General features: G+C 36.7%; 1 protein-coding gene across 3 annotated transcripts in view; it reads right to left on the minus strand.

Annotated features, from left to right (window-relative positions):
• The window catches only part of fer (fer (fps/fes related) tyrosine kinase), a 62,120-nt gene that overhangs the window by 20,724 nt on the left and 18,118 nt on the right, over window positions 1–23,278 (minus strand). For all 3 annotated transcript variants that reach the window (XM_065284108.1, XM_065284110.2, XM_065284109.2), the window contains exons 3-8: window positions 21,870–22,043; window positions 18,463–18,562; window positions 16,192–16,375; window positions 3,922–4,059; window positions 3,708–3,827; window positions 541–663 (exon numbers count right to left, since the gene is read on the minus strand). In XM_065284108.1, the coding sequence (XP_065140180.1) occupies window positions 541–663; window positions 3,708–3,827; window positions 3,922–4,059; window positions 16,192–16,375; window positions 18,463–18,562; window positions 21,870–22,043 (839 nt within the window). The remainder of the gene's footprint in view (window positions 1–540; window positions 664–3,707; window positions 3,828–3,921; window positions 4,060–16,191; window positions 16,376–18,462; window positions 18,563–21,869; window positions 22,044–23,278) is intronic.

Genomic DNA, 23,278 nt, shown 5'->3' on the forward strand with positions numbered 1-23,278 from the left:
ACAACATGTCACAAGATGTACAATAACCAATAGGACTTGAAGTTATATATGCACCACCATATTTTAATTTAGCACTGGGGCATTTGGTTTGGTTTAAGCTTTGGTATATACTCTCAAAATCTGAAACTTTTTCATATACACACACAGGCGTAGGACCAAAAACTGTTCAACAATCATTGAACTCGGACCGAACGCAATAATTGGACGCGTGCAATTTTTGCCCCTCATCTGTGAACGTGTTTTGCATGCTACTGTACAATCTGTTCACACAGACACCATACGTCATCTGCGCGCTCACATGCACTCACCTCCCGTCTGTAAACAGAGGGAGAACGGCAAACTTTCCTACTGAATTGACAACCGGCACATGAGCCACAAATTGAAAGAAATCTTTTGAAAAAACAACGACAAAAACTGTCTGGATCAGCAAAGAGCAAAAACCCAAATTAACATCGGTAACTTTACTGCTTTACCACGAGACAGGACCCTGATTAGATCCCGTATTACCTTTGGGTGATTTAATCCGAACTGATCACTTACTCTGATTTCTTTTCATAGGCACTGGTTGATTCTTCTATTTTCTTTTCCAGGTCCAGCATGAGGTCCTCTTTGCAGCGTAAAGTTTGCTGGGCTAGGAGCAAATCCTCTGAGGTGGACTTCAGCCTGAACAGAAATCAGCCAAACACACAAATTCACTAATGTATCTATCTGCAATATCAATTCAACTTTAGTCTGATGAGAGATCACAACCAGAATCATACGTTTATCAAATTAGCACTTCTTCAGCCCAAACTATTTTAACAGGAATCATCAATGGACCTGTTTTTATGATCATAAAACCTTAAATAAAGGTGCATGCCTAAATACTTGAAAGGGGTCTTATTCATGAAACATTCGTAAATATATAAGTAAATATGACCGAATATAGTCCCCTGCTATTGATAGTTACTAAGGGGACTATTTTTCAGTAGCGCCTCACTGCAGAATGCGACATCCAGGGGGCGAGGTTGGATTTAGATCCAGGGGTGGAGCTGGATCCCGATCCAGAGATCCCATTGGTCGGCAGTTTTACCACAAGACACGTCATACACGTGTTGCTGCGTTACCATTTCCGCATTAAGTCGTAACTAAACTAAGTTATTATTTTGACATAAAAACTAACTTTACTTATAACTACAATAAAAGTAGTGCCTTTAGGATGAAATGTAAGTTTTTTGCTATAATGTTTTGGAGTAAAACATTTCGGTGGGATAATGTACAAATAAATCTCTTCAGTGATATCAAACTCTCGGGAACGTGTCCGTACCTCTCCTTACACCTAACTGTGATACTTTCTAAATTATGAATCTTTCTCAACTATATTATTAATCAAACGTACACTTAAATTGATAAGAGCAAACGTTGGCGACCACAGGTTGCAACTAATTGCGGGCTGCAACAACGCAAATATACTAGTTCATTTGGTGGAACAAAGTATATAAAGTGGGAGGAGTTGGATCTAGATCCAATCCCGCCCCCTGGATGTTGTGTTCCGCAGTGAGGAGGACCATCTCCTATTTTTGGGCGCTGCGTAATATCATTGCACCTCCTGCAGCCATTTTACAGCGGCAAAGTCCTTGATTATTACGGCAGAATGAGAGTAAAGTTCATAGACATATCTGCCTAGAAAAGAGTCAAGTTTTAATTTAGTACACGATGTAATCACAGAAGAGTCAAGTTTTAAATAGGAAAAATATCTAAACACTTTTTTTGCATGATGCTAATGGTCTAATAAGATTCAATGGATTATGCTAAGCTATGCTAAAAGTGCTAACGCCAGACCTGAAGATCAGCTGAATGGATTCAAAAACGGTAAAAATCAAATGTTTAACTCTAGGGGAGCTGGAAAATGAGCATGTTTTCAAAAATAGTTGAGTGTTCCTTTAAGTCCAAATGCTTTTAAACCATCGAAGTGCTGATAAAATTAGAAAGGTTTATACAAAACACATTTTTATTTTGTTAAATGTGTCAGTTTACAAAGAAATGCTATTAACATAAAATGTTTAATGCACTTTAAATATTACACATTGTTCATTTACCTCAAGACTGCATCCAAATGTGACAGAGCGAGCATTTGTTGTAGTTGTTATTTCAGTATAAAAGACGAGCACATCACGAGCCCGCAAAAAAAACAGAATGTACGACCACTTTTTTACCGCTCATTTACACGACGGGTCTATCTTTGTCACCATGCACTCAGAAATATACTGATGATCTGCTCAGCCCCGTGTGAACTTGAATTCAAACCACTGATCTATATAAATGACTGGATTGCGCATGACGTCACAATTGTGAAGCCACCGCGCCGCCATGTTGGTATACCCAAACATTCTATTAAATCAATGGACGTTATCAGATTTTAATGATAAAACATCACTTTAAAAGTCTGCGTTTTTATATCGGAGGTTACCCTGTATATTATTACAACGCAAGCGTCCTAAGCATGTACATAGTTATTTACTAAAAGTTGTACATTTTGCCGACCGCAGCATGTTTAGTATTAATGACAAACGTGCTCATTCTGAAATCTAAATAAATAATCATGCTTTGTATCGTATGTGCATGCAATAATTTGTTGGTTTTTACAAGTTACCTAAACTTATTTAGAGAAATAATGCGGACTGTGTAGCTTAATGTCAAAAAAACTTTTGCTGCGTCCGAAACCGCCTACTACATACTATATAGTACGCGAAAAGCAGTAGGCGAGGCGAGTAGTATGTCCGAATACATAGTATTCGAAAAACAGTATGCGAAAAGTACCCGGATGACCTACTACTTCCGGTTAGATTTTGCAGTGTGCATACGATGGACGCTTCACTATCCCATGATGCCCCGGACGAGGAGTTATCCAAAGAAGAAGAAGAGGCACGCGGCTGTTTTCGCGCTGAAATGACATGACGTGATGACGACGTATGTCACGTGATGTAGCAACATGGCGGATGTAGTACGTCCGAATCTCATTCATACTACCAGGATTCATACTATACAGTACCTACTGTTTTAACGCCAAGTAAGTAGGTACTTCATCTAATTCAGTACCTACTATACAGTATGCGGTTTCGGACGCAGCCTTTATTTATAAGTCAATGACGCCCTCTGCCAGTTGGGTATACCAAGATGGCCGCTCGAACTCTGCGCTGGCTTCACCTCACGCTTTTACGTTAAGCGTTCTATGCGCATCCAGTCATTTATATAGATCAGTGATTCAAACACAGATTAAACCACGAGAAGATGTGGGGTCATAAGACATTGTATATATGAGAGAGAGAGAGCAGGTGAACTTATACATTAACACCTACATTACAGATATAAAAGGTATTTTGCTTCCTATTAAGTTTGATCATAATGATATGTGCAACATATTCATATAAAGATAAGTCTATTTATTTTCAAAGTATTGTCAGTTATGCAGATATTATGGGGAAAAAGTGAATAATTGCATTCATTGCTATAAGGATATAAGCTCTCTAGATTCACTTGCACTTATTAGAAAATTACAGATCGTTTCTTTGTTCATTTGTTATGTGTGGATTATTACAGCCCTAAAAACTGCTATGCTAACAGATAAGATTGTGGGACTGTGGAAAAGTAAAATGTTTGAATAACTCAACCAAGCGTTAATGCAAACCTTTACTTGGGCTGGCTAATATGTCATCTAGTTTACTCACATCGCTTGTAAACTGTCTGCCGTCAAATTATTCCACAGAATTTCATTTGCTTGAAGACTTTCGGTTTCCTCCAACAGCGTTACATCAAATTCTACATTTGGTTCTTTGACTTCTGGTGATCTGGACGTAAGAAATAAAATGAAAGGCATTCTGTTAAAAATGTAAAATACATAAAACATAAAAAAACACTTTCTTCACAAGCACTCTTACTTACCTATGAACTTCAATGAAGTTGTCATACTCTGACGGAGGATCGATTTGGTCAATGGATGTGTGTATTTCCTTGTGGACCTTCACTATTTCATCTGTTAACAGGCTTGTGATTTCACTATACTCCTCAAGAATCCACTTACTACAATAAAAACACACACAAAAATAAACTATTATAGTCTTCTCTTTAATAACTATGCTCATTTGAGTTTGTGCTTGCTCTTTGGCAAGGCTGTCGTGTCATTATATCGAACGCCTTTGACAACATTTAAACATTCAGATACTGGGTTAGTCCAGTTATGCGATCTCATCACATTTCAGTTATGAAAGAAAAGGCACATTACTTTTTTTGATGTGCATAGAGGATTATATTTGGTAAATGTGCTTCCATCATAGTTTGTGAACATATCTTCTTGTTGGATACATTTTTTTATTTTTTTATGCAATATCCTAAAATGCAAATAAAAGCTATTGGATGAAACATGCCTTTTGTTGTAATCAAAATCCACAAATTGAATGTATTTCCAATATTGCATTTGTGCAGACCGAAACCGAGGTACAGATGTGGCCTTTAAAAATGCGCGTTTTCTCCCGCGGCATTCGCCAATTCGTCTCGCAGAGTCTCGCAGCATTCTGCAAGTGCTTTCGGGGGGGCTACTTTCCATTTTCCCTTAATGTGTTTCGCTTCACAGAATATCCACCAGGTGGCGCATAAAAACATTGCATTGCGTTGTTTCCAGAAGTTAATAAGGGCATTGCTGAATATTTTACATTGCTACTGTATTAAAACAGCAAAGTGATATGTCAACCCATTCTTGCCAGCATAACAGCGCATACAATTATTAAGATACGTGCAATGCGAACTTATAGGAAGTGCAACAGAGAATTTAGTGTGAGCCTAATAAACGCGACTCTATTTACAATGAATATCTTAATTATTTGTGTTGTCGAATTTTGACACCGTTTCATTGTTTGTTCATAATATTTATAATTGTCAGTTTTTCTAAAAGTATCAATATTTTAAACAGATTAATGTGGTATAAAAAAAGACATGTTTTAAAGTTAAAAATGTTGTAAAAAATATAGTAGTATTCTTATATTTTAAGAATAACAATATGATACATTTATACTGCGCTAAAATGCTTCACATATGGAAAGAGGAATTCTTCTCAACCACCACCAATAAAGTTTACAAATTATTCTTTAGAAAAAAAGGCTTTTAAACCCATGCGGGGTGTACAGTTGGCATATGATATCTTTTTTATTTCGTTTTTACATATTTATATTTATAAAATCTTTAATAATAGGCTACCTTTCTTGCGCATATGCAGTCAGTGTTTCTACCTAATTCATAATTGTAAAAAATATTATTGTAAAATAGAATATCACTAAAATAATTTATTAAAGTAACTTAATAAAATGTCTTAATGTCACTTATGTGTTTTTTTAGTTGGTCAAACCAAAATAATTGACGCGAACAGAGAAACTGTGCCTTTTGCGGACGAAAAACACCTCCGAAATGTTGAGTTTATGAATTTTTACAATATGTACTTTGTGAAATGTGTGTGTAAAATAATCAATTTTATAACATGTGGCTGTAGAGACAAACACGCCGCATCGCCTTCCAGATATCTTACACGTTCGCATTCAACACTTTTCAAAACTTATTTATATTAAATCTAATTAATAATTATAAATTATGACATGAGAAAATTAGAATTGTGCAAAGAGCCAATTCAGATATTGTTAATTAAAGCTGTTTTATACACCTTTCTGTTATAAATGTTTAAAAAAATATATTAGTATTCTTATATATTAAGAATAACAATATGATACATTTATATTGCGCTAAAATGCGTTACACATGGAAAGAGGAATTATTCTCAACCACCACCAATAAAGTTTAAACATTATTCTTTAGAAAAACGCCTCCGAAGTGTTGAGTTTATGAATATTTACACTTACAATATATACTTTGTGAAATGTGTGTTTAAAATAATAAATTTCATAACTGTAAAGACAAACACGCCGCATTGCATGATTTTATAAATACCGAGGTCCATATAAGTATTTTCCAGGGCATGCACCCCAGGAAAAAAAGCTTCTTATTTCCCTGCTCTACATATATGAATTTTAATACATCAGAAAACCAAAGAATCAAATACCTATAGATTTCAAACCATGTCAGTATGCAGAAGACTTGTGTTGGTCATTAGGAATACATTGTAATAATTATTTTACCATCCTGGGCACACTAGTTGCTGCACACTTTCTCTTCTTTTGTTATTTATTTAACTTTAATGACTTCAACAGGTACTGTTTATTAGGCTTTAAGACTGAATGCAATAAAATGTTCAAGCCAAAATATGAACATTTAAACTCCGTGCACGCGCGCTACGGGTGGATGAAGCGTTGTACCGCGCACGTGATGCATCGCGTTTTCAAGTTCAAGCTTAGCAGAAGTCCAGTGCAACACAGGGAATCTAATCATTATACAGTTAAAAACATATCTTCAAGAATTAAAGGGTGGCGTGGAATGTTGTTAATAAACATGCTGAAAAACGGAAAGTGTATTCTAGTGGTGTAGTCTACGTGATACGCAGGTATACGCCGTATACCCACTAGAAATTGTCAAGGATTTCCGTATACCTACTAAAAATAGCGCGAGGATGCGTAACAGCATGGTTTTGTGACATTTTTAAACTTTTAGTCATAATATAGATGTGAAGCACTGACCATTAAATGCCACACTTGCTACCTTAGCGGGTTGAAATACATATTAGGCAATATACTTCCTGCCGAACTGCGCGATCCGATCGGCGTATGAATTTCTATGAAATCAAATTACTATAGTGACGCGAAAGTGACTGGGGAGCAGACTGGTGTTGCGCCACAAGTGAGTGACAGCAAAGTACCGCGAGAGAGACTCCAGTTATCACATGGAGAAATCTGCTTTGAATCGCTCTCGCGGTACTTTGACATCACCATGAGGTCTGCTTAGCGCCAAATGAAGTCGAACCTGCAGTGTAGCTGCTCACTCGACACTGTAAACAAACAGTCCAGAGAAGTGAACGAGTGCTGCAACATAAACTCCATAGAGTATACAACGCACATGTGAGTAAACAACATTTAAATCATCAGTCCAGTTTATTACTTTATCTGGAGGTAAGGCTCCAAATACAATAAAATAAGCCCGTAATTATATCCTGATGATTTTAGCTTTCAGTATGTTTGCTTGTGCTTCACAGTGTTAAACTTTCCTTCTCTGTGTTAATTTATATATCTACGTTCAAGATGTATATGATCTTAAACTTCTGTGAGGAAATTCATGTCTGCGTTGATGTTCAGTTCAGACTTGCAAATTAAAGATAATTTTCTTCACTTTGGTTTGGGTGTCTAATATGCTACATTATGGTCTTGTAATAATAATTAAGTAAAAGCCTATTTTCATTTTTAAACAATGCTTATATTATATGCAAAAAAAAGCTTTTATATCAATTACTATGCAAATGAGAGTAACTTCATGGTCATCTTAAATGTGTATTATGGTAATTAAAAACATTTACACCATTAAATTAAACATGGTAATGTTATCAATAGTTGTCAGATAATAGCTATTGAAAGAGTGGATATTTTTCTCCTTCAATCCAAGTGTTTGCCACGGATTGAAGATTGTAAACAGTTTATTTAATTTTAATTAACAGTTGAGTAACTTTTGGCCCTGGGTTAGATGTTGATTAACACTAAACCAGTCTAAAAATCAGTCCAGTTTCCCCAGCTGTAACCCATTGGCTGTTAAAGTCTTTTTTTTCTTATAATAAACTGACATGTTGATAACACATTCAGTTTATGTGTTTATGAGTACACTTTCAGAATGCTCTTAGTTACATGAATATCTATACTGTATGCATCTGTGAGTGTGGTGGTGCTTATGGGCTAGGACGAGTGAGCATAAGGGTGAGAGGGAAAAATCACAGTATACTCACTACAAAAATCTAGACTACACCACTGAACGGAGGTATGGCAAGAATCAGCAGTGAAGCAACCTACCCATTACACAAAAAATGCACACGGCCGCGCCGGTCTCAGTGTGTCTGCATCAATGAAAAAAATGTGCACCACCTGCATGCAGCGAGCACGCGCGCTGCCTGCACGACATCCAATCACTGCAGTCCCACGTTGGTTTGGATGTTGGGACCGTACCAGTACAGCTCAGCAGTGGTGTAGTCTACTAGGAATTGTAAAGGATTTCCGTATACCCGCTAAAAATAGCGTGAGGATGCGTAACAGCATGGTTTTGTGACATTTCAAACTTTTAGTAATAGTGAAGCACTGACCATTAGCATGCTACACTTGCTACTTTAGCGGGTTGAAATGCATATACATATTAGGCTATATATTTGGTGTGTTTGACTTTCTGCCGAACTGCGCGATCCGATCGGCATATGAAATCACTATAGCGGCGCGAAAGTGACTGGGGAGCAGAGTGGTGTGGCGCTACAAAACCCACAGGCGAGTGACAGCAAAGTACCGCGAGAGCGATTCAAAGCGGATTTATCCACGTGATAACTGGAATCGCTCTCGCGGTACTTTGACATCACCAAGAGATCTATACCACTGCAGCTAAGTCACTACATTGACATGGCAGAAGGACGGAATGCCATTTTGTTCTGGGCACTCTTCCTTCACTCTTTCAAGTAGCCTTGGCAGTGCCTGCTTCTAGTGCTACAGTGGAGCGAGTTTTCAGCCATGGTGGCATCATGGCCAATTTGATCTTTTGAAAATGCAATGCAGTATAGGGGCCTCCCTCCACCTGTCCACAGCATGCATTTTATTTCTGTTGTAAGAGGACTTGACATGACTCGAAACTAAAATGGTAGGACTTTGGACTCGACTTGAGACTTGTTGGCTTTGACTTTTGACTCGACTTGGGACTTGCCTCATCTTTGACATGACTTGACTCGGGACTCGAGGGCAAAGACTTACTTGTGACTTGCATAACAATGACTTTGTCCCACCTCTGCTTATAGCTAGACGTCACATGCCGATTGGTCTGCGCTGCGCAGCAAGAAGCCACACGAGCGCTGAGCGTTGAGTCAAATTATAAGACGAGCGTAAGAAAATGACAGAGGTCTGGTCAGGGAATTAACCCAACACAAAAGTGAAAATGATAGCAATGACTCTTTAGATAAGATCTATAGACATGCACATCAGTGTTTTATTTGTCTGGAGAAAAGGACAATTTGATATCCAAAATAGTGTCCAACATAATACTTACTCTATCAATATACTCAAATAAGTAGGGCCTACATGCACTGCTATCAAACGTGATGTGTTTTTGGTGTTGTAATCTGGAACTTGGTGTATATCAAATGTGTTTGTTAAATGTCTCCACATGGAAACGGAATGCCCTCCCCCGCACAGTCCTGCAATGAGAACCAGAAAAACCGGTTTCTAACCATTTTATTTACATGTGAATAGTGAGAGCACCCCCTCAGGAGCTGTAGCAGGGTTTTTGCGGGGTCTTTATAAGCTTAAGCCAGGACTTAGTTTAAATAGGAAATATAACTAGTTTTAACAAACATGCCTTACTAAAAACATTATTTTTCTGCATTTTGAGGCAAAAAAGGGCATGGCCGCCCGGACCTCGGTAATTTTCTGACGCGTGTCTTATTTGACTCAATGCTCAGCGCTCGTTTGACGACTTGCGGCGCGACGCAGCCCGATCGGACGGCATGTGACGTCTTAGCACCGCGAGACAGTAGGCCTACAGTATGCTTTTGAATAGATCTCGCGGTAGTGGGATGTCACAGGCCAACGGGTTTGCGCTGCGCCCCATTAAGTAAGATAAAGTGAAAATTATTCCTAGATGACCAATAAAATCATACCAGGCAGACAGCAAAGGAGGAAGGATACCTCAGTTAGTGGAAGAAATAGGTTAAATTGGGCCGGAGCGCACCGGAGCGCAGCTCCGCCTCCTCGGGTCCACAACACACCTTGCCGGAGCTCCGGTCCGTCTCCTTCAGCAACAGGGTTTGACGCAAAGCGAATAATAACGTTTTCATTCATAAAGTCACGTTTTCTTTGCATGCCTGATACAATATCATAATTCTTGCAAGTTATTTTGGCAAAAACAAAATTTTATTAAATTCAAGGTTATTTTGGGCTAAACATGGTTTGTTCGTAGTCGGTCTATTTATGAGCTAAATAGTGGCTATATGTACGACGGTGCATAAAACACTTTAAAGAAATTAAACAAACCTTGTAATCGCTGTTAACTTTGCTTACAATGACATACCATACATCTCACAAGTTATTTTGGCAAAAACCACATGTAATTAAATTAATGGTTATTTCTGGGCTAAACGTGGGTTATTCGTAGTCGGTCTATTTGTAAGCTAAATAGTGGCTAGTACAGACGGTGTATAAAACACTTTAAAGAAATGAAACAAAATACCTTAATCGCTTTGAACTTTGTTTACATGATTAAATATCATACATCTCACAAATCATTTTGGCAAAACAACATGTAATTAAATTAATGGTTATTTCTGGGCTAAACGTGGGTTATTCGTAGTCGGTCTATTTGTAAGCTAAATAGTGGCTAAGTACAGACGGTGCATAAAACACTTTAAAGAAATGAAACAAAATACCTTAATTGCTTTGAACTTTGTTTACATTATTAAATATCATACATCTCACAAATAATTTTGGCAAAACAACATGTAATTAAATTCATGGTTATTTCTGGGCTAAACGTGGTTTATTCGTAGTCGGTCTATTTATGAGCTAAATTATGACTACGTACAGACGATGCATAAAACACTTTAAAGAAATGAAAAGAAATACCTTGTAATCGCTGTTAACTTTGCTTACATGATAAAATAGCATCCATCTCACAAATTATTTTGTCAAAAACCACATGTAACCAAATTAAAGTTTAATTGGGCTAGAAGTGGGCTAGGCACAGCCCGGCTATATCGGGTCTATACTGAAACGAGACGTTGAAATGACGGCTATTGCTTGCTGGGTATAGACTATTGTACTTAATTCCTGAATCCCATTCATTCAGATAGCCTATGGATTTTTTTCCATTCGGCGGAATAAAATAATTAAATTAAGACGAGCTGAATATCATACACTGTTAAGACTGGACAAAACCGTTAGTTTTGTAGGTGTTCAGCTTGGGAGTTATACTCGGTTTAACCAAAAATGGGAATAATAATACAACAGAATATTTGGAATTGGGGCAAGCAGAACATGAATTCACAAATCACAAAAAATGTAAAATTAGATAAATTAGTTAATGATATTGCGCAAATGCTCTCGGTCTCTTCAAGGTCTACGCGAATTAGAGGTTTGTTATAAGACTCCGTTATACATCACGTCTCTTCTAATTGCACAGAAAAAATGAATCAAATGATGCGCATTTAAGTCGTACATATTTACATATTTTATTTGATGTATACGCCTTAATAATATAAGTATTTAATTTACAGATTATTTTAATCAATATATTTGATAAGGTCAGAATTATATATTTAAGTTTTTGAAACTGTAATAATTGCTTTCTTCAAATTAATATTATTTGCATTTAACATCAACTTAAAAAAATGTACGTTTTACGCCTAACTTGAACTATGATGTACTTACTATTTTTACATTGATATTATTTGAGTAAATGTAGGCAAAAAAATAAATTAATAATAAGTAGAACAAATGTTAATTTAAAAAAATCCCATATAGCCAACAGGTTTTAATCAGCAACAGAGAAACTGCGCCTTTTGCCGATGAAAAACACCTCAGAAACTCCTCGAATTTATGAATTATTACACTCACAATATGATTTAATTTACTTACTACAAAAATATAACTCATTATACAAATTTATTCAACACCATTGCACACTTTATATCGAGTTCCATACCATGTAAAGGAAAACATGATAATATAAAAAGTACAGTAATGCAGAAAAGCGCATTACAACCATGTCCAAGCTATTAAAAACGTTCAGATGCAAAAATGAACTAAATGTACAATTAGATAAACTAGTTAATGATATTGCGCAAATGCTCTCGGTCTCTTCAAGGTCTACGCGAATAGAGGTTTGTTATAAGACTCAGTTATACATCACGTCTCTTCTAATTGCACAACAAAAATGAATCAAGTGATCCGCATTTTAGTCGGATTTTTATGGAGAATAGGCTATGTGACCGTTTAACCCACGTGGACCGAACAAGAAAACGTATGCTTTCATGGAGTCCGTGTATGACATCTCTTTTATTTAGTTTTACATATTTTATTTATATGCATTTAATAATACCGTAAGATCACAATGTATACACTGTAAAAAATGATTCAGTGGCTTTGTAAATGTAGGCTATCTAAAATAAATGATTAAAGTAACTTAATAAAATCTTTTAATGTCAGTTATGTGTTTTTTTTAGTTAGACAAACCAAAATTAATGACTAGAAATAGATATTTTGTTTAAAATGTACATATTTTATTTGATGTATACGCCTTAATAATATAAGTATTTAATTTACAGATTATTTTAATCAATATATTTGATAATTTCAGAATTATATATTTAAGTTTTTAAACCTGTAATAATTGCTTTCTTCAAATTAATATTATTTGTATTTAACAACAACTTAAAAAAATTTACGTTTTACGCCTAACTTGAACTATGATTTACTTACTATTTTTACATTGATATTATTTGAGTAAATGTAGGCAAATAAATAAAATAATAAGTAGAACAAATGTTAATTTTAAAAAATCCCATATAGCCAACGGGTTTTAATCAGCAACAGAGAAACTGCGCCTTTTGCCGATGACAAACACCTCAGAAACTCCTCGAATTGAATATTTACACTTACAACATGATTTTATTTACTTACTACAAAATATAACACATTATAGAAATTTATTCAACATCATTGCACACTTTATATCGAGTTTCATACCATGTAAAGGAAAACATGATAATATAAAAAGTACAATAATGCGGAAAAGCGCATTACAACCATGTTCCAGCTATTAAAAACGTTCAGATGCAAACATAAACTAAATGTACAATTAGATAAACTAGTTAATGATATTGCGCAAATGCTCTCGGTTTCTTCAAAGGTCTTTGCGAATTATTTTGTTATAAGACTCCGTTATCATCACGTCTCTTCTACTGTAAGTGTACACAAAAAAAATAAGACGAATGATCCGCGTTTAAGTCAGATTTTTATGAAGAATATTTGACTGTTTATGTAACTGGCAAAAGAAAACTTCGCCAACCAAATGTTTGTCAAAAAGCTTGCATGTGACATCAAAGTACTGCCAATGCACCAAGAATCCCTGTCATGTTACTTCGATATCATATAGTATGCTTAAAGCATAAAGTCGAGCACACATTGTCGTCAGTATGCCCTACTGTACTTGAAACACGACTGCCCTCTACAGGTTTTTTATTTCCTGCGTCACCCACCGAATCACCCTTCTGCGGGATCTCGCAGAATTTCGGAAGTGCTCGCGGCATTCTGCTTTCAGAGACGCGCATTTTTAAAGGCCACATCTGTATTTCATGTATTGATTTTTGGCATGAAACTCACCCCATTGTGTTTGCTCTATAGACATAAGACGATAACACAAATTGGTGCTATAATAGACGTTCAAGGGGTGGACAATGAAATAGCTGATAAAAATCCCATTTACAAAAAAAAATCCCAGTTACATCCATATTATATAGAATATTGCTATAGCAACCACATATATGTGATAAAAAAAAAAACGTAAGCACCCAGAAAGTGGTGCTGAGTTTACAAGCAAGCAGTTCCCGGATTCTTCAGAAACTGAATACTTAATTTAGGCACATTTTTTATTTATATTTGTTAATTCACATTCTAAATTATCGCGTAAACTCTTTCATGTTGAATGGTCATATACACTCACCTAAAGGATTATTACTGTAGGAACACCTGTTCAATTAATGCAATTATCTAATCAACCAATCACATGGCAGTTGCTTCAATGCATTTAGGGGTGTGGTCCAGGTCAAGAAAATCTCCTGAACTCCAAACTGAATGTCAGAATGGGGAAAGAAAGGTGATTTATGCAATTTTGAGCGTGGCCGGTCTGAGTATTTCACAATCTGCTCAGTTACTGGGATTTTCACGCACAACCATTTCTAGGGTTTACAAAGAATGGTGTGAAAAGAGAAAAACATCCAGTATGCGGCAATCATGTGTGCAAAAATGCCTTGTTGATGCTAGAGGTCAGAGGAGAATGGGCCGACTGATTCAAGCTGATAGAAGAGCAACTTTGACTGAAATAACCACTCGTTACAACCGAGGTATGCAGCAAAGCATTTGTGAAGCCACAACACGCACAACCTTGAGGCGGATGGGCTACAACAGCAGAAGACCCCACCAGGTACCACTCATCTCCACTACAAATGGGATAAAGAGGCTACAATTTGCACAAGCTTAACAAAATTGGACAGTTAAAGACTGGAAAAATGTTGCCTGGTCTGATGAGTCTCGATTTCTGTTGAGGCATTCAGATGGTAAAGTCAGAATTTGGCATAAACAGAATGAGAACATGGATCCATCATGCCTTGTTTCCACTGTGCAGGCTGCTGGTTGTGGTGTTATTGTGTGGGGGATGTTTTCTTGGCACACTTTAGGCCCTTTAGTGCCAATTGGGCATTGTTTAAATGCCACGGCCTACCTGAGCATTGTTTCTGACCATGTCCCTCCCTTTATGACCACCACGTACCCATCCTCTGATGGCTACTTCCAGCAGGATAATGCACCATGTCACAAAGCTCGAATCATTTCAAATTGGTTTCTTGAACATGACAATGAGTTCACTGTACTGTAATGGCCCCACAGTCACCAGATCTCAACCCAATAGAGCATTTTTGGGATGTGGTGGAACGGGAGCTTCGTGCCCTGGATGTGCATCCCACAAATCTCCATCAACTGCAAGATGCTATCCTATCAATATGGGCCAACATTTCTAAAGAATGCTTTCAGCACCTTGTTGAATCAATGCCACGTAATATTAAGGCAGATCTGAAGGCGAAAGGGGTCAAACACAGTATTAGTATGGTGTTCCTAATAATCCTTTAGGTGAGTGTACAAATCCTAGGAAAAACATACACTGATAAATCAAATGTATAGCTGCAATGTAAATTGCTTTGGATAAGCGTCAGCCAAATGCATAAATATAAATGTAAATCTGTGGTGCCAATGCCAGAAGGTTATTGGCTATTGTTTCCTTCATGTGGATTAACCTCGACATCAGATTACTGTAAACCCTATGATTAAAAAACAGCTTAAGAAAAGAAAAAAACTCATTGAGACTTCTGTTCTCTGCTAATCCTCTGAAAGCTACACTTTGAGGTACAGCACAAAACTGCAGGGACACAGTGACGTATATCGCCAACGCTAACTGGAAGGGCTGCGTCCAAAAACTCTAAATTGCTGCCTTCTGAGGAAGTATTCCAAGGGAGGAATGCATCAAGGCATGTCCGAATTCAATGTTTGCTTTACTTCCTGACTCATGAGATACCTTCATCATCCTGTCCCACAATTCTATGTGTGTGAGCATGGGGAATGTGATTGGTTGAACCTGGTCGAGATCGAAAAAATAAAATGGCGGCCAAGAAAGCACAAATTTAGTGTAAATAAAGATATATTTTCACTTTTTACTCTTTTAATTACATTTCTAGCGAGAAATTAGTATTGTATTTTTCAAATATGTGATTAGTTATCACAAAGGCGCTCTCTGTTTATATTCAAACACGCTGCCTATGAAGTATGTCCAAAAGCGTTTCTCTGAGATGCCTCTGAAGTTATCTGTCATCAAGTCAGCTGCCTTAGTTTTCGGACGCAGCCAAGGTCTCATTTCCAAGGTGTCACACAAGAAGACATATCTCATGATGATGGGTAAAAGTAAAGAGCTGTCTCAAGATCTTCGCAGCCTAATTGTTGCAAAACATCATGATGACATTGGTTATAGGTGCATTTCTAAGCTTCTGAACATTCCAGTGAGCACCGTTGGGGACATAATACGGAAGTTGAAAGACAATCATTTCACCATAAATTTGCCTCGACCAGATGCTCCTCGCAAGATTTCTGACCTTTTTGTAGTTTAATAAAATGTGTATTCAGCTGTGATGTGCTTATTAACACATCCTTTATTGTATATATTTTTTTTTTATATAATAAACAACGATTCCACCACACATGAAAGCCATGAAGTTTATTTACTCACAGTGCTCTGATCATCTCCTCTTGCATCTTCTGCAGAGAGTCCAGTAACAGTGGTAGCGCCGTCTCATGGTAATGTTCCTGATGTAGCTGCGCGCTCTTCACTGCAAGCACGTACTGGTTGTGCAGGTTATGCAGCTTCATGGTGGCTTTGTCGTAGCGCTCACGGGCTTTCTCCGTCTCTTTTCCTGGAGGGTAAAGAAAAGCAGTTCTGTTAAAATTATGCTTTTGTTGTCCAAGCCTTTAATCTTTTCACAATGGTTTTATGTTTCTTTACTGGTTTTACATTAAGTACGTTGTAGTATACAACTACACAAACTGTAAAAGTGTTGGTGAACCAATAGACTATTTTGGAGTAGACTTCACAGTAACGCCACTGCAAGCTGTGCACGCAATGTGGTTGCAGAAAAACATTGGAAATGAATTAGACACGAGTGAAACGAACAAGATATCTCACTAGAAAATGTCTTGTTGTGCTTTTAAGTGTTAGAATAGGAATGCCAAAAAAGATGGCTTTCATTTTTATAGAATACCATCGTCGAAGACACCATTTGAAGATAAACGCAGGTGTTTATGATTACAATAAGCCCTTAAACGGACAGAAATCTATTAATAATTAGAATAGAAAATAAGTAGAGAAGATGTCCGGTGGTCTGTCGAAGTCTGTTTCCTCTATGTGTTTCTTATAGCGTTTTTATCACGTTACATCTATAATTAATTCAAAAAAAAAAATTATACTGAAAAAGCAATAATATTACAATTTTTTATATTTCATAATTTTTTTCGTTTAATATTATTTATTTTTATTTCCTTATATCTTAGCTTATGTCTTCTTCCTGTTTGTTCTAAAATTATTATGTTTACATACTTAATAAATATAGCGCGCACACACACACACGATGTAAAGTGTTATTAATATTTATTACACGGCTCTCTGGAATGCTTGATTCTGATTGGTCAGTTGAGACATTTGCAGGTTCGTTCTTTTCAAATAATAACCGCTCCAAAATAATAACGCATAGACGGTACTACTTGTACGAGTAAAATCGCTCCGCGCCAATAAAGATCAATGAAGATTACTGTTTGGCGCCATCTTGTGACAAACACTGGACAACCACGACAAGACACAGAGAGCTTACTGAGACTGAACTTGACAAAATAGAGCATGACAGCTACGAAGCCAACACACAAAAAAATACAGAATGGGCATTAAAACTTCTCAAAGACTGGTTAAAGAGAAAAAAAATGGAGACAGACAAGTATGAAGCAGAGGATCTTAATAAGGTATTACGATCATTTTATGCATCTGTGCAAAGTTTCGCGGAAGGATAAAAATGTTAATTTAAAACAAATATGCCAATAAAATGTTTCAAATTCATATTCATGTCCGTTTTTTTTGTTATGTGACAAGTAGCCGTGTAATAAGCGGGATAATGTAGAGGCAGCCGGTAGTTATCGGGAAATAAGCCCCTTGAGTGTGATACAAGACCCTCCGCTTCGCGTCGGGTCCTGATCACACTGTCGGGGCTTATTTCCCAATAACTACCGGCTGCCTCTACATTATCCTTACATAAACAGGCCTTTTTAATGTATGTGTAAACATAATACTTTTATAATAGTTTTAGAACAAACACGTAAGATAAATATAAGGAAGAAATAATAGAAAATAGGAAAATTATGAAATATTTAATAAATGTTATTATACAGAATACATGATAGTATTGCTTTTATATGTACTTTAGCAATTCAGACTGAAAAAATAATTGATTTAGCAAAAAAGAACAATACATATACATTACATACATGCATATCAGTAGCCAAGCCATTTAAACTTTTAATCTATCTATCTAAAAAATAAACGTAACGTGATTAAAACGCTATAAGAAACATTGCACTAAAGGTAACATAGGGGAATCAGACTTCGACAGAACACCGGATCCATAAAAATCACGGTTTAATGCTTAAATACTTCTCAACGCTACTGCGGAGCCGTCACTTTCTGCAACCCGTTTGACTCCGCCCACAAAAAACGTCATCTCTGTTTGCAAACACGAAAGTGGTCTATATGGTTTTTTATGCTCATTGTTGATATCTAGAGAGCAGGGTGGCAGACCAAATATATACGGAATACAACTAAATAAATATACGTCAGACGTACAAAAACTTAAATTAAATAAATGAAGCCTCATTTCACACAATATTTATTCATGAAAAACAAGATTTTTTTAATCCAATATATAGTTAATGATTGTTAAAAGACTGTTAAGGAACTTACCTTTTACCGCAGCTTCCTTATATTTTTCTCGTGCGAAAACAGCTTCCTTAGATAACTGCCTGTAGGTGCATTTCAACTTTTCAAGTTCACTTTTTGTCACCTGTGAAGGACAAAATCAATTCACACTGTTGGTCAAGCAGATATCTTCAGCCTTGGCTTTACAATGACCAGGGCTAGGGCCGGGTGATATTGTTGACCAAAATTTAGATGTCGTAAAATGTGGAATTAATGCCTCATGTAACATGACACAAACACCTTTATTAAAACAGCGTATAATCAAAATAAAATTATCCCTGTTGGAAAATATAAAGCTGCCGAACATACTAGCTTGTTGGAAAGCTTACATCTGACCTCAGTGTACATTTCTGGAAGAGCCTCTGTTGCAAAGAATGAGGGTCATATGAGACCATACATTTATAAATGGCATTGTGTCACACTTTGTCCCGCTGGGAAAAATCGTGCTATATTACCAAAACTTGATATAAGAGCCCAGCCCTAACCAGGGCCAGACAAAATCTGTGGACATTTTTTGCTTTTCTGCACAAAATCTTTGGAAAAATCTGCAGAATTCTGTTGAATGGTTTTTAAATGAGCGGAGGGGTTGGGAGATGTTAATATTAAAAATTAAATTACAATGCATACACCAAAACAAGTACCAGAGTACTCTGAATTAAACTAAACCAACATATATTAGCAGTTTCCCGGACAGGGAAGTAATAGTTTTTACAAACATACTTTACAAAAAAACAATTTTGGCTAAAACAAGGCAAAATTTGGTCTGTCAGTGAAAGTGTAATAGACATCAAATCTTAAAGAAAGCAAACACCTCGAACACCTGTTGACTTTGGTTACACATGATGAAATAAAGTACTTCTCCACGTTATTTTGGCAAAACCACCATGTAACCAAATTCAAGGTTATTTATGGTAGAACTGGGTTATTTATTGCCAGACTCTATTGGGTCTATTAGTTAGTGTTTGCTTGCTGGGTTACTGGTGTGTATCTTGACACAAAACAATGGCACTGATACTGTATATGTTATGTCAGTTTGTTTTTTAAATTAAGGCAGCTCAAACATGCTTTTTAGTTTTGGGCTAAGACCACATCAACACACGAAACCAGTGTTTCCGCTATGCAAAAAAAAATTTAATCCGATCTTTATTTCCCTCCGTAAACACAGCATGTGTACAAGAAATGTGTACAGTTTGAACAAATGACAGAAACAATGCCATAAAGGACTTGTCGTAGTAAGGACGCGTGTCTACGCAACAAGTTACCTTTCAGGTCTATGATACGGGGGTTTTTAAATACAGATCAAAATTCACAAATGAAAAATGTGTGCAAACTGGAATAATGCAGACATCAGGGAGCTCCCTACTTTCCGTGCTAAAACTGAGATCGATCGGCAGCATCATAGAACAGCGAAGTTCATGATCAGATAAGAAAATAAATGCACACACATGGTTTCATTAGAGAGAAATAGTAAACTTACAAATTTTTCCGTATATTTTCCGTAATCTTTTAGAGAATAGAGCTAAATATACAGATTGACACACAAAGACGCAATGGTGTCTGTTATCAGATTTATCCGCTCTGGGACACCAAAAAAATCGGATCCCTCTGAACGAAATGCAGATTCGAAAAAAAAAAATTCTCTATACAGCTAAACATGTCTCTGTTTGGACAGGCTCTCCGGGAAACCGCCCATAATGTTTATGTCAAGATCATGTATTTATATTTTTTATATATATATTACAGCATTATAAACTAGTCAACATTTGAAGTGGATCAAAAAAGTTAATCAAAGTTGAACTATAACAAGAATGGGTTCCCTTTTTGGTTTAAGGACAACTTTCATGAAAGGTTTTGATCCATGTCAAATGTTAAAGGAAAACAACACCATTTTTCAATATTTTACTATATTCTTACCTCTGCTTAGATGAATTAATACATCCCTATCTTTATTCAATGCGTGCACTTAATCTTTGTACAGCACGTCGTGAATGTGTTAGCATTTAGCCTAGCCCCATCAAATACTTAGGATCCAAACAGGGATGAATTAACTCTTTCACCGCCAGCGTTTTTAAAAAAAGTTGCCAGCCAGCGCCAGCGTTTTTCATGATTTTCACAAAAGTTTAATGTCTTCCAGAAAATGTTCTTCTTTAAATATATAAACATACAATATACCAAATGAAAGAACAGACCCTCTGCTTTCAAACAAAAAAAAACGTTTCATCCTACCTTTAGTGGTTCTTTTGCAATCAGCTTTTGAATATGGGTAGGTTTTTGCAAAAACACCATATTTTGAGCAAAAAGCAGATACAATTCCATTTTTGTGACGGACTTTTCATAGAGATCCCATTCAGAGCGATCTTTAAAACAGACACGGACATGCAGCCGCTTGCCATAGGGCAATACTTCCGGTTTTAAAAAGTTGCGGAAGGGCGCCACCTGGTGGATAATAGCGGTACTGCGGAAAGACGGAAAATCTCGTCATTGGCGGGGAAGCGTTTTCTCTTAATTGACGAGATATCTCGTCAATGGTGGGGAAAGAGTTAAGAAGCCACCAAACACTTCCATGTTTTTTTCTATTTAAAGACTGTTACATGAGGAGTTACACAAGTAAGTATGGTGGCACAAAATAAAACATTTGTTTGGATCCTAAGGAATGAATGGCGCTAGGCTAAATGCTAACACATTCACGAGGGGCTGTACAAAGATAGAGAGGTATGTATTAATTCATCTAAATTGATGTTAGAACATAGTAAAATATTGAAAAACAGTGGTGTTTTCCTTTAAGTAGTGTATATTGTAGCAAGCTTTTGTTAATGCGTTCTTATGATGGATTTGGTAAGCATCAGCCTAAATTCACAATGTAAACATAACTGTAAACCTAAAAAGAGTATTCGTCTTATAAACAGATCTGAAATGATCAAGTGTTGACTGGCTGTCATATCACATTGTAGACAAAGAAAAGTAAGGTTTCGTTAAAGCAACACTAAAGACTTTTTGCTCTTTGCTCCCCCTACAGGTTGGAAGCTGAATTGTCCATTACCACTGTCGAAAATAATTTAGCCTACTGCAGCATAGCTGGCTCTGATTGGATTGTAGGTCTGCTGTAAAGCAAGTTTTTGTAGTTTTCACTCGAACTACAGGACCACGACCCGACGGTTGGAAACTTATGTAGTGCGGTTTTGGCCGATAGAGGGCTGCAAAGCGAATGTGAAAGTGCCATTTACCCTGTTTCGACAAGATGAACGTTATTTTAAGGTAAAAAAACTCTTTGGTGTTGCTTTAACTTTTATTTCACACATCTCAAACAGCAAATGGTTTGTGCACTCATTAAAAACCATCACATCGCAGGCTACTGTTGACCGCAAACATTTGCAGGCCTGAAGATGACTTACCTTGTTCATCTCACACTCGATCTGCTGGTGGAGGCTTTGATAACTTTTCTTCACCTGCTGCTTGTCTTTAATCATCATGGTGAGGCGATGCAGAGGTCCTGAGTTCAGCTCCTCTGCATGAGATTTCATGATCTTGCTTAACTGCTCGGTCTGTTGCACCATATGAGTCCACGACTGATAATGAAAGCCACATACAGAGATGTCAAGATAATGCATGTCTACAGATGCATGTAAAGAGATAAGCAATGACACAGAAATGTTGAATGTACAGTATATACACATCCCATATATATCATAGTACATTAAAGATTTGAAAAAAGGTGAGTTTTAAGTTTAATACATAGTGTCCTCTGTAAAAAAAAAATGCTTTCTGTAAAGTGGCTTTGCAACAATGGACATTGTCAAAACTGCTATATAAATAAATTTGAACAACCCTAATTAGAGGATTACTCAACTTTTATAAAAAAAAATAATTCTGATAATTTACTCACCACCATGTCACCCAAGATTTTGTGTCTTTCTTTGTTTAGTCAAGAAGAAATTAAGTTTTTTGAGGATTTTTCTCCATATACTTTAGTGGACCTCAACAGTTTACAGTTTCAATGCGCTATAAATGATCCCAACCGAGGCATAACGGTCTTATATAGCAAAACCATCATCATTTTCACCAAGAAAAATAAATAATATGTACTTTTAAACCACAACTTCTCGTCTTGCACTAGCCGTGTGATGCACCAGCGCAACCTCACGTATTAAATAACAGTCCCTCCAGAAAAAACGCGATTATGCGATCGCATGATTTAATGCAGAATCAGCCAAAGTCCACATATTTATGCGGGGGGCACATTTTTTCAAATACGCCACACTTTCGTAGCATAAATTGCAGATTTCCGTGCGCAAAATAAGCGGCTGTTTTTCCCATACATTTATTTACTCGTGGCGCACCGCCACAGAATCAACACTGGCCGCCACATATAGATTTTTCATGATTCTAATTTAAATTTATATTTTACGGTTTAAAAAACGCCTTAATTCATTGTTGCAATATTTCTGAATTTGCACAGAATTGTCTGCGCTATACGCGATATACAATAAAACTCGCATTCAAAATAATAAAGGGCTCATAACACAACAAGACATTGATGAGAAGAGCATCAGCAGTAAGGCTGTAATGGAAATGTATGGTGATTTTGTCAGATGATGTCACGTTTAGGATTTTACCAACAGTTGGATTAAACACGAGGGGCCCTATTTTAACGATGTAAGCGCATTGTCTAAAGCGCACAGCGCAATGTCTAAATGGGCGTGTCCGAATCCACTTTTGCTAATTTAACGACGGGAAAAATGGTTTTTGCGCCGAGCGCAGGGTCGAAAAGGGTTTGGTCCTATTGTAATGGGAGTATTTTGGG

Source organism: Paramisgurnus dabryanus, chromosome 5 (assembly GCF_030506205.2).
Source record: "Paramisgurnus dabryanus chromosome 5, PD_genome_1.1, whole genome shotgun sequence".
NCBI classification, from domain to species: Eukaryota; Metazoa; Chordata; class Actinopteri; order Cypriniformes; family Cobitidae; genus Paramisgurnus; species Paramisgurnus dabryanus.